The 18,618-nt window shown below is 36.8% G+C and overlaps 1 protein-coding gene across 1 annotated transcript; it reads right to left on the bottom strand.

Annotated features, from left to right (window-relative positions):
- Positions 1-1,832: 1,832 nt before the first annotated feature.
- LOC123523014 (enkurin-like) lies at positions 1,833-8,399 on the bottom strand. Its single transcript, XM_045300594.2, has 4 exons — positions 8,220-8,399; positions 5,780-5,925; positions 4,099-4,328; positions 1,833-3,112 (listed from the first exon to the last, which is right to left on the bottom strand). The coding sequence occupies exons 1-4, from the start codon at positions 8,279-8,281 to the stop codon at positions 2,798-2,800; spliced, it is 753 nt and encodes a 250-aa protein (XP_045156529.2). The 5' UTR covers positions 8,282-8,399; the 3' UTR covers positions 1,833-2,797.
- Positions 8,400-18,618: the final 10,219 nt, after the last annotated feature.

Raw genomic sequence — 18,618 nt, 5'->3', positions numbered from 1 at the left:
TGTAAGTTTGACATTCAAACTGCACCTTAATTTACGGGGGGGATAAATGTAATTAATTTTTAAAATACATTCTCTTCCCAGACAGTGTGTTAAGTTTCATTTATTAAGTTAGTGCGATTAATTACAAGATAAGTAGACATTTGAGGCTTTATTGTAACAGTCTGTCTTTAGATTGAGGCAAAGCTAATCCATTTGATGCCTTGTGGCAGGGTATTCATGTCTGTGTACTTCTCACTTGGGAAATAAAGGATTTTCAGTGCATTTGCTATACACATACTGTGAAATCATTAATATTCGTGGGGGACTAATTTTCGTGGATGTCGTGGTTAAGGTATTAGATCACTAATAGAGAACCTCCTTTTTGAAGAGTATTTAATTCCTACCATAAACCTACTTTTACTGCAATTCTTAGGGGGCGTAGGTTCAAGCCCTATTGGGACCAAATTTTTTTTTCTTTATTTTCCTTTTTTACTAGTAAGTTTTTACTTCTTTCAAGACTTATTATTGATGTTTTGTACAAAAATGGAAAAAGATGAATCTTATAAGCGATTTTTTGCTGTTCAAAGTGAATTTACTACTTAAACAGAAGGGGTAGACTTACACATCTTTAAAAATATTGAGTTACGCACGGTGAAAGTTCTCTATTTTGCTTTCATTCTTAGATTGTATATTGTGAAAGAAATTTTGGTAGGTTTTACGTCTTCCCTAAGGTTATTTTCAAATGGAGTAAGCAAAATTCAAAACAGAAACTCATCATTCGACCTTATTTTTTCAATGTTGAAGTACGAATTCTGCCTCATTAAATCCGTTTACACGAGGCACCATAGAAAAAAATGATATTAACATTTTTATTTTGTGTTTTATAATTGGTTACCAATAGTTTGATGTTTCTTCGATTGAAATTAATGGTAAAATGAGTTCTCTGCAAATGTTTTGGATAGTGGCTATCACTTTGAAATTTGTCTCTACTTGAGCTTGAGGAGATACCATAAGTTATTCAAAATTTATAAAAAAACGACATGGTAAAAGTTGTTTAAAATTTGCAAAATAGTGCAAAACATGGTTACTTTTCAGAATATACCAATCAAAGGCCATTTTGTAAACATTACTATTAGTGACCTAATACCTTAAGTCAATTCACAAAATTTAATCCCAACAAACAAGTAAAATTCCCATTCATTTTATGTTCAAAAGTTGAAATCCACGAAAAGCTGATAACAGATATGGTAGACAGGTATACATTAGTCTCAAGGAATGTAGAGCTGAATAGTGACAGGAAAACTTAAACTGAAAACCTTTTTAACCCTTTCCCTGTTGAATTTCTATAATGAACTTGTCCATCTTTCAATTTGGTCTGTGCCATTAACTGTAAAAAGTGGTGCTTACCTAAAAGATACTCACTGAATGGCAAACAGTGCAGATCTTGATTAGACTGCACTGGTCACAAAGGCAGAAGCAATTGTGTCCAGCATGATAAGGGTTAAGCTTTTTGTAACGTTTACTCATGTGTAGTATTATTCCCCTTGACCCAGTAAAAGAGTTTTTCCCATTAATTTGTGAAAAAAAAATGAAAATAGTTATAATTAAAAAATATTTTAGCTAGAATCACCAAATCTCACATAATTATTAATTAGCACATGACTTGCTCTTGTGCAATATTTTCCCCCTTGACCCAATAAAATTGAAATGTGCACATGAAGCTTATCTAATCCCTAGGAAAAAGATATGGTGATCTCCTACCGGGATAATTAACCTTATCTTTCTCTGCTATATACAGGTAGGCTACAAATCATATCTACAAAGATATATGCTGTCAAATATAAAGCACAAACTGGTCTTCAAATATCACTTTAATATAATACTACATGTATTTATACAATCATGTAATACCCCTCTCTATAAAATACCTTTACATTTGTAAAATACATGCATATCTCAAAAATAAGGAAATTTAAGATGACGGTGTATAAATGTTACAATGTTTAAGACATGCAGATTTTCCTTGGAGAACAGAGCTAGAAATTAGAAATTTAAAATCTTTAAGACAGCAAGCTTTGTTGCTACAGTCACTTCTACAACAACTAATAATCAAATTACACCATTTTCTCAACGCATAAATAACTATTGTACATATTACCTAGATAACAGTAAAAATTAGCTACACAAGAAAGATGCAGTAATGTAAATGCTAAATCAACACACTCCGTAACAAGTGAAATGAGGGCAGTTACATGAGCAAGATGTCTGCCATTCTGCTATTTTTATATGTGCTCCAAGTTTTTTTTTAGGTCACGGACAAACCATGCAGCAAGAAGCTCTTGTATTTAATAGGTAAAACTATACTGGGTGAAATGTACAATCAACAACATATATACATATGGTATCACAGACAAAAGCATGGACTATTAAAGTAAACATTCCTGGTATTCTTTTTAAGACTCGTGAAAATCTTCATGCTGATTGATGCAACATCTCGTGCTACAAATTGTGAATGTTCAAACTTATTCTTTCATTTCCAGAAAAATAAGGACTGTTCCTGTCAAGCATGCAGAATATAGTACACATCTCTGGGCTAGTTATTTGCTAGAAAAACCAAATTTCAAATTACAAGATGTTTTACAAGCTTAATGGCATTTCTTTACAATTATTATCTCTGTAGTTCTTTTAGAAAGCACAAAAACACCATTTCTTTTAATCTTTTAGCTTTAATTTTTGAATTATTTCAATTACTGATACCTTCTTTATTTTAAAATGGTTGAAATTTGCACATCCTTAGTTCAAAAACATTCAGAAACAGTTATGCAATGTAGATAACTTTGTGACGCTCTATTGATTCAATGTCTCTTTCTAGTTGCTTCATCTCTGCTTCCATTCGCTCTTTCCTGTTCTTCTTTGGTGCAGTATCTGTGACAACAGACAAACCTTGATATTGGTCATGAATTTCTTCCCAGTTTCGCTTGAGTCCGTCTAAGATTGATTGGCGCTCTTCGTTTGTTAGCTGTTGCATGGCTCCCCTTCGGAAATGCTCTGCAACATAAGCATTGTATTCCTCTTGAGCGCGTTTCATCTCCTCCTGGCGCCGTGTTAGGTACTGTGGTGTTGTTCCATATTCCTAAACAATACAGCAGTTAGAGTATGTTGCACATGACATATAGTACCTGGGCCTATATTTATCACACCAGCATTTAAAATTAATAATTTAGACTTAGACTTCAAAAATGCTAAATTTGCCTTTTGCTCTGCTATTGTTAAATTAGAACAGATGGTAATGAAGCTTTTAACTGTTAAAGGGGGTGCTTACCAAAATGATAGACTGAATGGCAAACTGTGCAGGTCATGATCAGACTGCACAGATGTGCAGGCTGATCATGATCTACACTGGTCGCAAAAGCAGAATCAATCATGTCCAGCATGATAAGGGTTAAGTCTGCAATTATGTCTGGATAAGTTTAAAATTGATGCTCATTTAACAAAATTCATTCCAGTGGTTTAGAAGATACAGAGTTAACATAAATTTAAGTTATTTCATCTTTACTTTTTACAGTATGACCTTGACCTTGGACTTAATGTCCCAGGTTATATGCTCTTTTTATGTTGTCTTAATCAGATAAACAATGGATGAGACTTTTATGAAAATCTTCCCAGTGGTTAAGATGATATAGACTGGGCATGATGGAATTGGTCAGATGAACATGCAAGACTTCAATATAGCCATCATATGCTGCGTGGGGTTTGGGAATCAACATACCCCAAAGGATTCTAATGATATAACATGAAAAACAAATGTGTGTAGATGCTATTCTAGCATAAACAGTGTAAAAAGCAAAAAAAACCCGCCAGATTACATTGTACATCAATGTTGTTAACTGGTAATGAAATGCACAGGAATGCCAGTATTGTTTGATGTTGTTTCATTTTGAATTATGTGTATATGAATGTAATACATTTATGCTTTACAAGGAAGCACCATAATAAAAAGATGTGTTAACAGTTAATGTTTACCTTCCTGTAAAATACCCCCTGAAAATGACAAAAGCAGCAGTTTTATGCTAGAATAACTGGTTTTAGAGAATTTGTATGCAACGAGCAAAATGTTACCTTTTTGTGAATGTACACTGGTTCAAGTCCAGATGGTACCAAGAGGTTCTTGTCACCTTTAATTGTATCTACATACACCTTCTCGGGTTTCTTTGGAACTGAGGTGATAGTTTGAACTGCATTTGTTGTAATGAAATTTTTAGTTGTTTTCAATCCCATGAGTGGCTTATCATCCTTTGCTGGGACCATTGGGCGTTTTCTATCGTCATCTGGATATTTGAACTCAGTCTCTGCAAAAAGAGAAATAAAATCATGACAGAGTAAAAGCACAATGGTGAGCAGAAAAATACAGTACCTTCCTACTTCTATAAAAAAAGTCAGTCTCAGGAACATGGAGGCTCGTCCGGGATGCTCACCCTTGGAGCCCATGCGGGCGAAGCAGTTTGGCTGGGGTGTATATCTGAATTTGGTTAACAGTCTGCGGCAGACATTGGCCAGGAGTGCCAATGTCTTGCAATAAGAGGGAAGGTGTGTAGCGGTTCTCGTATCGGGTGGCCTCGGTAGCTCACTTGGTAGAGCATTGGAACAGTAAGCCAAAGGTCCGAGGTTCGAGTCCTGGTCGAGGCTGCACATTTTTCCTACGACTGTTACATCACCCTTATTATAAATCAGCACATTAAATTAAGTTTTTTGTCTTTTCTCTTTCAACTTCCTGCTTTTCCCTATAAATTTATTATTGATTTTAGTCATTACTAGCAAACTTACAAAATCAGTAAATCGATATGGATTTATATATGGTCAGCATCTTTGTACTTTTAACCGATGGAAATGCCAGCAATTTAAGCTTTTAAATAGATACAATTTGTCAAAAAACCACCCTAAAGCACTTCATGAAAGAGATAATAAATTGTTCATATCTATACTGTACCAATATCTCAAATTTGATTGTAAAATAAAAAATCAACACACAATGCACTACCATTTGATACAGTTACACATAACCGAAGTATCTGTTTTTTCCCCTTTATTTTCCAAGATCTAGACCTGATTTTGTTATAATCCATTCTAAGGGTCTTCAGGGGATAAAAGGCACTTGAATTTTAAAGATACAGCCATGATATCAATTTTATGGCCAAAAATGTTTTTCTCTGTAAAATTCTGGCCAATTGCTTCTCCAAACTTTTACAAGACCAGAAAGGTTATAGTGAAATTCTATTTAAGATAACAGTAGCTTTTTTTCTTTATAGTCAAAAACTCTTACAATCAAAGGGGCCCATTACACTGGTTGACTGTCTTTAAGTGTCCTGACATAAAATGATTATAAGTCACATACTACTACGCTTATGTACCCTGTACTTTACTTTGGAAGGTACAACTTCTAACAGTGTCAAAACTGGTAGAATTCCTTGTCTGTGAATGTATGGCGCCAAATAACTATGATATCAATATTACTGTATTTTAATGAAATAAACATATTTTGTCATATCTAGCCCTTATCATGCTGGACACGATTGATTCTGCCTTTGCGACCAGTGTAGATCTTGATCAGCCTGCACATCCATGCAGTCTGTCATCAAGATCTGCACTGTGCGCCATTCAGTCAGTATCTTTTTGGTAAGCACCCCTGTTAACAGTCAATGGTGCTGTCCAAATTAAAAGATGGACAAGTTCATTATAGAAATTTCTAAGCAGGGTAAGGGTTATAGAGCATACTGTTATATAAATAAGATACAGTCCTTACTGTCTGGCAATTTCGGTTCCTTTGAATGCTTCTTTAGAAAATTATCAGTTGTTGGAGCAGGAACTTTAGCCTGTCCCATAGTTTTGTAGTCTCCTTTGTGTGTGAAGTATTCCTCCTTTACAGGCTGTCTGAACTTTGACATGTACCTATATAGAAAGAAAAAGTACATTATTTATACCGCCAAATATCTGTTAGTATTTTTCCGGCTTCAACATTATTAATGATATTACATAATGTGACAGTCATTACTGATTCTACAGTGATGGTGCAAGTTTGCAAAAGTTGCCGAAAAAAGATAGATCTGAGTGAGTGCATTTTTTTAAAGGTATATAAAGTCTACAGTACACGGAGTAGCACTTCAGTTTACTGGGTCAAATAACCCTTAAACTGTTAGAAGTTGACACATTAAATTTAATATATGATATGATTAACATATCTTCATGTGGCTGCTGCCAACATCTCCCCACTATATGAGCATTTTCACAATAGATCAGTAACTGCACCAAATAACCAGAGAGTAGTTTTAACCCTAATAAATATATATACTGGAAGCGAAAACCATCTATTGTACTAAAGCACTAAGTCTAAGTAAGCTTCATATTTAATACAAATTTTATGCATAAATATATGCCACCTCCAGCCATCCAGTATAAAAATACTCTGTTTCACCACTTGCCTTGCAGGAAATTAGCCTGTAAAATCAACTGGCCCTTTATGAACTGCCATTTGTCCCAATAAAATCCTTTCTCCTGTTTCTCGTATTATTTTTTTTCTAATAATAATCTTTGTGGCTTGATGTACATGAAAGTGTCTACGTCCCTGTAAAGGGTTGGACAGTAAGGGAAGATAGATAGAACCCCACCGGGCCTCTTTCCAAGAAAACCTCAGAATGGAAACAGGCTGATTCGGCCCAGGCTGATTCGGACCAAATATTTTGGCTGATTCGGACCAAATACTTTGAATAAAAGTAGAAAATGTCTAATGACCTTATATTTTGGCTGATTTGGACCACAGACTTAGATTTACGAGTCAATAAGGACCATATATTTAGGATGATTCAGCAATGTTCAGGAAATAATGTTGATTATACGGATTTAACTGGAAGTAAGGACGTACATATTATAAAATATACACCTTACAAGCAGGTAAGAAGTTTCGACAAGCTAAAATGCATCAGTTATATGCATTTAAATAAGCATTTCTAGGGCTGTGGATCGTCAGACAAGTGGCGATCCGATCCGCGAGTCTGGGCTGACGATTCATAGATCGAACCACAGATCACCAGCCATAATTTTTAATGACACAAAAATGCAAGACCATTATATAAGTACCGTTTTCTTTATGGACTTTTCAGTTTCAGCTCCATTTAACAGTTTTGACTAATGTTTAATGTTTTGCTCATTAATTAAAGTCAGGTTTTGCGGGTGGACTACTGTAATGTTCGGCCATTCTTGCAGATGAACGATATGATGTCGGGCATAAATATCACAATATCTAGTATAAAATTCGTATTTTTGATAAGGAAACTTTATTTGTTGGAAAGAGTTTCGTATTTAGCTTTTTATTTAATTCAATTTCTCAAATAATAAATGTTTATTCACTGTTTTGACTGATTTCATATTAATTTTCGTTCGAAAATAAGACCGATGCTAACTCTACCTAGGACATTTGTTTACATCCGGTCTAGAATCTGACAATGCGTAATCGTCTTAGATGTGCAAAAAATGCATTAAATACGTTTAATGTGGCTTTAATTTAGTTTTATTGATAGAATTTTACGTGTTGCATGTAATAGTGGAAAAGATCGCGATCCAACGATCTCGACAAAGACGAATATCCGTACTCGAACTTTTGGTCGAATTCGTGGATATCCGAGTACTCGGATACTCGTTACAGCCCTAAGCATTTCAATTATTCTTTGCATCAGAAATTAAACTTGATGCTCATAAATGTTATTTTTACTCATGATATTAGTGTCAGGATCAATTTTGGCCGAATAAGCCATGGTCCAATCAGCCTGTATTCCCTCAGAATCTGATGCTGATTTGGGTAGAATCTCTTTAGCAGTTCCTGGAAGTCTACAGCGTGCACACGCAGAAAGTTGGGGTGTGGGGTAAAGCGGGGGTGCGGGGGCAGTAGCCCCCAAACATATTTATCTAAAAATAAAGTTACCCCATATAATTTTTAATCTTTAAGACATTTTTAAACTGCCATTATTATAGGGACCACTAAAGTGCAAGTGCTCCGTATATTTACTTCAAACTTGAAGCCATGAGTCACAAAAATGTCTAACACAGAATTGTCTTTACATTGCCAGTTGTTGCGTGTATGAGGTGCAGTATAAGATACCTGCTAAAATTAAAACCAATTGATGTTAGCTAACGTAACAAACAAAAAGTTGAAAAACAAATTGTAATTTCAACACCACAATAAGATTTACCTTGGTGGTTTTGACTGTTTCTCCTCTTCATGAGGTATCAAGTCGTAAATAGTTCCGCTCATGTCTGTTTTATTGCGATTCCCTTTGTAGAATTTGAAGATACTCGCTCAGTTTTGACAAGAGCCCGAAAATACAAGAAATGTAAACTTGACAACCGTATCCAGGAAGTGCGTCATCCGGTTACGAAGCAAACTTTACATCTAGCATTTGGTCCTATATTCTTTCGTCCCCAGTTTGTTCAACCCAGGAAATTTCGTGTGAAACGAAGAGATACAGATACAAGATACAAATTTTATTTCAAGTCGGTGTTACATATATAGACAACTTTATCTATCTATCTCTTTATACTGCCTCACACCTCTCGCGAGTATTATGGGCAGTATTTAGCTATGTATAGCTATTGACCGACATAAATAACAAAAGTATAATTAATAACATAATAAAAATGTACCTATTGAATAGAGTTAAAACATTAGCAAATAATGACATTTTGCATACTGTACTTTTTACTTTATATACTGGAAATAAAAATCTTGGCCATCTTTGAAAGATGAGGATGATGCTACAATCGTTCTGTTGAAAAATATTTCTATTAAAAATTAGAAAATGGTCACTAAAAGCAAAGAAGTATAAAATTATTTTTATAGCTCTTTGCTAAAAGATAGGATTTATCACGAGCCGGCAAGGCTACAACATCTAGCTATCTCTGAATACTGCCAACCCCTCTCGCGAGTGTTAAAGGCAGGAAATAAAGTGCACGTCTGATAATAAGTAAATAGGTGAGAGAGAGATAAAACCTGACAGTGAAAACATGTCAGGATAAGTGAGACTAGAAATGGGTTCTAGTCATTATTAAAATGTTAATAGTGAGAAAAAAATGAAAGGACAAAAAGTAAAAACACCGGGATCCAGACTAAAACATCTTTACAACCGCCCGCCTGAACTGATCAAGATCGGGCAGGGTGGCAATGTGACCAGGGAGTTTGTTCCAAAGTACAATGCTGTGCCGGAGGAAAGAAGGAGTACTTGTGGTAGTCAGAGGAAATCTGTATTTGTCGTAGAGATAGAGGATGCATGTGTCTTGTTAACCTATGAGGGACTTTGATATATGGTGGGAGATTAACTGCAACTAGGTATGGTATATTTTATAAAACATGATGAGCCTGCAGTCTAGTCTGCGATGTTCAAGGGAACGCCAGCCCAGGTCTTCCTGCATGGCTGTTACACTCGAGAGAGGGGAGTAGTCCCTCTTTACCCGTCGTATTGCACGTCTCCTTGTGAATGTTGGATTTAGTGTAGGAACTCTGGACAGATAATTGACGCATATTCAACCTGTGGTCAGACCAAGGACTTGTATGCTGATTCTCTGACATTTTATTTTTTTATTTTTCGCTGCTATATTCCCCTTAATGAAACAAAGAGATATGTTTGCGTTGGAAGTTACTCTAGATATGTGTGTGTTAAAGTTAAGGTCGGCGGATAGATCTAGTCCGAGATATTTAGCATTAGATACAGATTCTAGGATTTGGCCATGGAACAGATATTGGTGTTTAATCACAGTTTTGTTTTTGGTTATATGAATAACATGTCACTTTGAAGGATTGAACTCCATGTCCCACTGCTTCTTCCACTGTACCGTGTTGTTGAGATCATGTTGGAGTGTTGGAGAGTCTAAGGAGGAGTTGATGGTAAGGTACACAGCAGAGTCATCAGCAAATAATTTGACTTGAGCCTTTAACACAGAGGAAGGTAGCTGGCTGATATAGAGAAGGAAACAGAGGGGACTAGGACTGACCCCTGGGGCACCTCAGAGGTAACAGGCACTTCGGAAAAATAGTCACCATCCACAACTACTATCTGTCTACGGCCAATGAGAAAAAATCGAATCCAGTTTAAGATTTGAGGACTAACACCATGTTCTTGAAGAGTGTATGACACCTTACAGCCGGTTAGCTCAGTCGGTAGGGCACTCGCCCTGTAAGCGAGGGGTCCCGGGTTCGAGCCCCGGACTGACTGCACATTTTTCTCACCCTTTGACATTCGACGCTATTTTGGTGGTTCAGCCAAATGCTTGTTGAAACAAGTCGACCGTACCATAACATATGATTTCTTTCAAAACACGAGGGCGTAGTCGCTATGTGGTCGTCATAAAAATTGTAAATATTAAAATCTCAGGCTAAATATAGATTTTTTAAACATCTTCTTTCAAATACAAAATGTTGTAAGTAAGGTTCTGATTGGCTAACGGAAGGGTCGTCAGAACGAGGCTGTCAATAGCAGGTCTTCAGATCCGATTTTCGTAGCGTTAATTGGAGATGTACTTTAGTCAGATTGTCTAATTTGCGTAATTCCGACCTGTCGGACCTGTTTTATGGTCGTTTTAAAGCTGTAAATTGAAATCTACCGTTGTAAGATCAATGTTGTTAAATAAAATGTACAGGTGTAAATTCGAAACAATCATGACTGTTATTTTGAATGAAAATATAGGTCTTTTAGAGCTGTCAAATTCCGTACAGGTAAATATATGGATGCTAATTTATTTGAGGGCAAAACTGTCACCGTTCATAAAATTCGCACCAAGGTATGCCAGACCAGCTATACAAGAACAAGGAAAGATATTCAATTGCTATTTACCAATCAGACAACAGTTGAAACTACAGAGGAGGGTGTATTAGAGTCACCTGTTGATTTGACACCTTTGTATGACTTGGCATAGCTAGAAGAAAACACAGCTGTGATTGTTAATGGGCTCATAGTTGATAAAGGGCAGGCAGAGAAATTTAACAATGCCGATAGACTTACAATAACAATTAGGAATCTAAAAACAAGTGTGTCTGTGACATTTTGGAGGGCATCTGCCGTCGGCTTTGATGGGCGACCAGGTTATGTGATTGTCTTTGAAGAATTATCCTATTTTTTGTGCTCAACTGCACAACAGCGGAGTATACATTGAATAATAATGCAGCAGAACTGGATTTTCTAAAATCATTTCCCCATGACAGTGCTGTGAAAAATGTTTTGTGCCCCAGAGAAAACTTCTCCCAAACAGGTAGACACTGTTAGGAGTTTGAGTGCAAATATAGAAAAACAGAGCGTGAAAGCAGTGGCAACATTCTGTTGTCCATCAAATGTATGACTTGTGCCCTCTACAGGGCTATCGTAAATCAATGAACAGTAAAGATGAGATATACTTCTGCAATAAATGCAAGAGAAAATACATAGCCTCAGGGAAAGGCGTACGTTTAAATGTGACTATTGCAGATCAGGGCGTGTCACAAGACATAATCATGTTTAATGCCACAACTTGTTAATTTCTGGGCATTGCACCTTCATTCAACTTTTTGTCGACTCGAAGCCGAAAAGATTGTGAATTTATCTGTATAGATGTCCACAAAGGTGAGAGCATACTTGCATACACATCTGATACTTCGACAACTAGTTCAAACGTTCAATCGACCTCTAAGGGATTGCAAGCCAGTCCAGGACCAGCAAGTAAAGATTCTTCTAGATTATGGGGAGTATAGCTTCACGACACACACCTATGTATTTGTCCGACATCACCAGAAGAACTTATGTAGAGTCATCTTATGCCTTACAACATTCAGGGTCAGTAGCTGCTTCACCTGTTAAAGAACCAGATCTGGAAGACTCTTTTGTAAATGTTCCTTTGCCAGGACATACTTCGTCAAGAGGAACACCTGTCAAGTTAATATCAGGGACTGGAGAACGTTTTCCTTTGGCACCATATACATCTTCAGTATGGGCACCTGTTGAATTACCATTGATGAGAAGACAATCTAATGTTGCATTGGACGATGTCAGTGTTCCTATGTTGAAAAATATTCTGAACACACAAAATCATCCTGCATCGAGTGTTTCTGTTCCTGCCAGTGAACAATCTATTGATTGTGAGGTGCCACTAGATTTGACAACGGAGCATTTATTGTACGATATTCAATTTCGCCAGTCTGTGCCCCAGCAAGACCAAGGCTTTGTTGTAGAACAATTGGAAGCTCCTCTTGACCTATCTCAACTATGTGAACAAAGAGGGAATACCACCGTGAATAGTGTCTCGACACATGCTGTGAAAAGACTACGTTATGACTTATACTACTCTAGAAATTAGCAAGTTGTGATTTTGCTAGTGATACCGGTAATATGATACATTTGAAAGATCTCAATGAGACTGTGGAGTTATTTTTATTTCGATAAAAATATTTAATTAAATATTTACTGAACTAGTGTTTCGTGAAAAATTCAACACAACTGTTTTCTGTGTAATATAGAGAGAAACAATTGCAGTTTGAATTGTGCTGTAATAGATACAAGTTTTAGTGAGTCAAATAATCGCTACATACAAACGCAGCACATATTGTGGTCAGTACAATAGCACAGAAACATGTGCAGTTTTTGATACATACTAAAGAAGGATAATACTCCAGTTTACAGTCGGCAAAAAGCTTTCATTTTTCATGGCCATTCGAATTTTACCAGACATAAATCGGGATTATTTTATAGTAAGCAGTATAAACATGGAAAAACTGAAATGAAGCAGGTTAATAAAATACAAAGAACTTCCAATAACAAATCATTTAATCATGCCCCCGTCTTAGCATTAAGGAAAACGGTACCACTGCTTAGCAATTTCATAAATCTGGCCCCGGAAGCTATGGAATGTTTTCATTTTGTAATTTCTTAAGGTGTATATGTCAAAAAATACTCATATAAATATCCTTGTCGCAAACAAGTCTTTTTCAGTCTTTCAAAAGGTTAATTTATCGGATATGCGTTTTTAGAGAAATCGAACCGACTTTGAAAAAAAAACCCTGTAGCCGAGTGTTGGATTTTCATATGAGACGGCACTCATCTATGTTTCCTTTTATTTGAACAGGTTGTTGAAAAGCTATTTAAGAAAATGTTGCCTTTACCAAGGAATCCGCCATGTTTTTGGCACCCCAGATTAGCGGAAAAGTCACGTGGTACATGCACCCCAACAGGTAAATCTCTAACACACGCAATGGAAACAAAAGGAATGGCATGTAAAACACAAAAATGCTTCTTTAATTAAGGGTCCGACGAAACAGACCAGAAGACAGAAATCAAAACTGTTCAGTGCTGTTGGGATTTAAGAACTACTTCTACTTATCACAGAGAGGAAAGCGTAGTGTCCATCTGTAAACGGGTTGAACACTAAACATGCGGTGTGTCTCAAAACAGTTGGTTTAAACAGTATTTATTTCGAATACAATGAGTACATACATGCACACAGACAGTTGGATACATATGAGCAAATTATATAGAAGATTAGAAAACAAGTCTGCGAAAAAGACTTACATGAATTCGTTTCCTTAAGTGTGTAAACTTTAATGGCGTTGGTCTGAAATTGGAGTATTTGTGCGTGTATATTTTTGAGATAACATATTATGAGATTTTCGAAGTGGGAAGGATACAAGAAAAAAAAATGAACAAAGAAAGAAAGGAAAGGAAAGGAAGTTTGCTGCAATCAACAATCGTCTCAAGGCACCAAGAACCATAAATGACATTTTGGAAGGTTGTTGGACACGGTAGATTTGAAAAGAATGTTCAAAACAGTTGGCAAGCCTTATTTAAGCTTTAAAAAGTGTCCCGCACAGTAATTATTGTTTCCAGTTCTTTGGGAAAAATGGAGTGTATTCATCGCTTCTTTGTAATATATTACGCTGAAACATGTGCTTTTCGGCTTGAGGGTTGTTTTACATTCCATCAAATCCTATGAACACTTAATCAAGCTTGTTTGCATTTCATGCTATCGAATGGTCAAGATTATAAATTCGATTCGGCATCAAAGGTGCTAACGCTGAAAACGTCTCAATTGATTGGTGTGTCCTAAATTTCTCATCGGAATGTCGTCCATAACTGCATCAAACTCCTGTCTATCATCAGCAACACTGAAATAAAACAATATAATACTGAATTAGAATGCTATTCAAAGTGTTTCAAATTTGAATTTCAAAGTTAAAATTTGATTTCAACTGACAAATCATATCAAATAATGAATAATTACGTTTCCCATCCTGTTGTTCTGAATAAGACATTGTCTACCAATCGGTTTAAGACAAACCCAGTTGACCAGTGTTTTTTTTCACAGACTTTCAGTGAGCAAATCATATGTCCATTATTATATTTTAATTTTTTTTCATTCTTAGAGATCAAAATTAATACACATTGTAAGAATAGTCTGACTTTAACGTTACATAGGTGAAGGTATGAATCAGGTAAACATAGTCAAAGGCAGATTAAAACTGATCATATAAGATTGGGCCTACATTTCTAAATGTGTCTAGGAAATATGTATACCCGTTTGTTTGAGGAAGTCAAAAAGGTATATGACACAGATTGCTGTTAATTGAAACACAAACCATTTATAATGCATGTGTTTTCCTGTAAGTAAAATGTGGTAAAAACAATAATATAGTTTTCGTCATTTTTTTTAAACAAATAGGAATTTGTTACTATGAACGAAATGCATTGTAACAGTCATTTAAAATATGTTGTTTACGAAACCAACAGAAGAAAGTTATAGTAATTACAACTTCTTGGATATTACTATCATTTTATTCGATTATGCCCATCATCTTCAAATGACTTTAATAAATTCGTTTGCAAACATTTGCTTATAATCGCGTGCAATATAAGATATCTTTCAAAATTAGTAAGTGTAATAACTGGAATCATTACATGTATCAATACTTCCAAGAAAGACTTTACATTTCATTTAATAAGCTTGTAAACGTATCATGTCTAAAATTGAGAAGTATATTTTTAAATGTTTTTATTTAAGAAATAATAAATCTGTTCCTATATTTTATCAGTTAATAAAATATGGGCAGGAGTTTGGATGCGTAATAATTAAATCACGAGTGCGTAGCACGAGTGATTTAATCATTAGCATCCAAACGACTGCCCATGTTTTATAAATTGATAAAATTATTGGAACATATTTATTATTTCGATTCTAACAACGCAAAAAATTCGCATTTAACAGTACTACATTTTCAGCGTAATACGTCATTCGGGTCATATGCTGTTACATTTTACCCCCTATGGTTAGAACGAGTTGCATAGCCAATGGAACGTATAGATATTTGTTTCTTTTTATCAGAATTTTGAGAAGTATTTATAATTTAGTAATCTAACAGCTCGCAAACTAATTATGAAGAAAATCATAAAATTAGACGAACTGACCCTGTGTTACAAGTTACCCTTTTAACTTTGTATGACGTCACATCATTATGACGTCATACTTTATGTCATACATTTATGACGTCACCACTGAATCTTAATTAAGCTAACTGAATTCGCTCGTAGAGATCGAAAGGGGTTGTACGGTCCTACACAGAAGTCAGTATGACTTTTTATCATATTTGTTTTTGAAATGCTGTTTTCAACCGTTTGGCCCTGAAATAATTTGTATGTAATGGAACTGAAGTAGAATCTCTTATGCCACAATCATAGGGGGTGAAATGTAACAGCAAACCATATTTTATCGTAGATTCATGTATAGGCATTTTCGCTATATGTGTATATAGCAATTGCTGCAGATCGTGTTAGAATTCTGTTTCTTTATATTTTTGAATTAAAATACGTTATCATGGTACTTTGCAGGAATGTTGCAGATACAGTGAGAAACAATTAGAAAAATTAGATAAGCTACGAACAGAAATACCTGACAAAATGAACATTAATTTATTTTTGGGTTTATCTCCCTTGATCATATATTTCCAACCTCACAACTAGGCCATGTTGTGAAAACCCATCTGCCTTTAATTTTTTTTTCAACGGTGTTGTAAACTCCAAATATAATATCAATTTATATGAATATCTTTTGCATATGTTATTTTACGAAAACAAAAATTTCGTTTTCTCAAAGAACAAAAATAGTATTCTTCTTCTTCTTGGCGTTCACCGCCTACACCATCACCCCTGACAGCAATGAAGGATGCCGTCTTCTTCAGGTCCTCCATCTTGCCGTGCACTTTGATTTTAATTGGGGTGCTGTTTGGCCACACACTTTTCCTTTGGTTCTCCAGACGTGGAAATCTCTGCAGAATGTGCTCAGCAGTTTGCTGTTCCAGGCCACAAGGGCACATCGGAGAAGGAGACAATTTAAGCTTTGTGCACATGTGGGCATTTAACCTATTATGTCCTGTGCGGAGCCTAAAGATGATTACTTGTTCCCATCTGTCTAGTAGATGGTAGTCATCCTTGGTTGGCCTTGGCTTTGTCCGTGCTTTGATCATTGTCACCTTCTCCTCGTGAATAATGGCATTTTGTGGCTGGTTATCTGTAGCTCCAAGCTTGGCTAATCTGTCTGCATTCTCATTCCCAGGTAAACTACAGTGCAGGTATCCATTGTAAGGACACAACTCTTGATTTGCATAGGCTGAACAGTGCCCTGGAGATGGATGTTTGTTTTGAATTTTCCAGTGCTTGGAGAACTTACAGAGCATCCGTAAAGATAACAACGTTGGGGCAGCTCTCTAGAGACTCCTCAATGAGTTTAATAGCTTGTTTGATGGCCTTGACCTCTGCTCTGTAGTTGGTCAGTGCTTTCCGGTTGGAATACTATTTGTCTCTGATCTTCCCGAGGTATGCAGTATAAAGATGCCAGCTCCTCCGTCTTATATTGCAGCTGAGGCTGAGCCGTCTGTGTACACCTGTGTGCCTTGGATCATGGTCTGTGTAAAGGATAGCTTGACCGTTTCATCTGAAGTACCAGAGGGAAGACCAGGAACATTAGTATGTATAGTCAGGTTGGATTGGTCATGTTTCCACGGTTCTGGTAGATCTTGAACAGTGAAAGGAGTAGTGGGTTGTCCAAGATGCTCTGCAAAGGTTTTGTTGAGCTTCCTGGCTTCGTGTACAAAGCTGCCTCTTTTTAAACGATTTTTATAAGCCCTTCAAGTTTGGCTTTCATGGGATGATCTGGCAGGTATTGGTATTTGCTGGCTTGTACCAGGGTTTTAGACTCCTTTTTCTTGGCAAGTGGAGGGATGGCAGTAACATGGCCTTAATGGGTGTTGATGTCAGGGCTCCGGTGACGATTCTGAGAGCCTGATTTTACACATTGTCTAACCTCTGCTGATTTGTCTTGCCGCTGTTATCCAAGCTGAAGAATAGGTCTGATGGTCCCAAGGTATACTGTCTTGAGTATGTTTTCGTGAGATCCCCACTTTGTACCAGCAAGTTTCCGAAGAATGGGAAGCTTTTTTCGTGCCTTGCTTTCTGCATTGGTTAGTTGCCTTTCTGCAAGTGGGGTGTCACAAATCCTAATATAGCCAACATTTGTCTGCCTTGATGACAGTGAAAACAGGGTTGTGCAAGACTTCTCAGTGTTGATCTGAACACACCATTCTTCTGCCCAGGCAGTAAGCCTGTCTGGTCTGCAGCTTCTTGCATCCTGTACTTAGCAGTTGTTGCATATTCCTCTGAGCACCAAAGCACCAAATCATCCGCGTAGAGAGCAGCTTTGACTCCTCTTGGAAGTTCAGCCACCAGATCGTTGATGAAGAGAAAGAAGAGAGTAGGAGAGAGTACTCCTCCCTTGGGAACTCCATGTCTCTGCAGAAACGTATGACTAGAGGTTCCGTCAAGGTTCATTCTAGCCCTTCGGTTGAAGAGATAGGACTTTATCCATCTGTACATGGTGCCTCCAACACCATTCCTCTGTAGTTTCACAAGAAGACCATCCACCTTGTCAAATGCTCTCTGAAGGTCTACCCATGTCATTAGAGTAACCTTTTTTGCCTGAAAGGCATTTTCGATTTCTTGTGCAAGGTATGTTGTTTGATCCTCTGTTGATCGGAATGACCTGAAGCCAGCCTGTTGGTGGGCCAAGATATTGTTAGCTTCCAAGTACCACTTCATGCGTTGGTTTATGATGCTTTCCATGTTCTTCCCCACTGAGCTGGTGAGGCTTATAGGGCGATAGCTGGCTACTTTCTTTCAGGTTGAAGACATCTAGAAGGGTTTTCGTTGCAAAACTGTGCTGTGTGGCGGCCGTAAAAAGTCGCCCCGACTTCGTCTCAGTGTTGTTATATTTTCTGGTCCTTCGGGAGCATTGATTTCAACTCATTTAGATTTGAAGATTGAATACTGCTTAAGCCGGTGCTAGGGGGCGTGGGCAATGTTGCATTTTCCATTCCATGAACAGATTCAATCAAACCGAGTCTGCAATTTTCACTGTTTGCCTTGTTCTCGGTGCTTCCGAGGGATCTACTTTTCAGATTTTATTCCCATATGGGTCAGCATCTCATTGGTGATGTGGTCTGGTCCTGGTGATTTTTTGGCCTTGAGCTTCTTCAGTGCTGTAAGTAGCTCATTTAGTGCGAGGCTTGATTCCATCACTTCTTCTTGGACT

The sequence above is a fragment of the Mercenaria mercenaria genome, chromosome 8 (genome assembly GCF_021730395.1).
Source record: "Mercenaria mercenaria strain notata chromosome 8, MADL_Memer_1, whole genome shotgun sequence".
Lineage (NCBI taxonomy): Eukaryota > Metazoa > Mollusca > Bivalvia > Venerida > Veneridae > Mercenaria > Mercenaria mercenaria.
The sequence above is the reverse complement of the archived record's forward strand: the minus strand, read 5'-3'. Positions and strand labels throughout refer to the sequence as shown.

What these genes read in the sequence shown, in the direction of transcription:
- LOC123523014 (XM_045300594.2), bottom strand. Translation starts at nt 8,281, where the DNA reads ATGAGCGGAACTATTTACGACTTGATACCTCATGAAGAGGAGAAACAG. An exon ending in AAACAGTCAAAACCACCAAG is followed by an intron (nt 5,926 to 8,219) that starts GTAAATCTTATT and finishes CTTTCTATATAG; the next exon opens with GTACATGTCAAAGTTCAGAC. An exon ending in CAGTGTACATTCACAAAAAG is followed by an intron (nt 3,113 to 4,098) that starts GTAACATTTTGC and finishes TGTATTGTTTAG; the next exon opens with GAATATGGAACAACACCACA.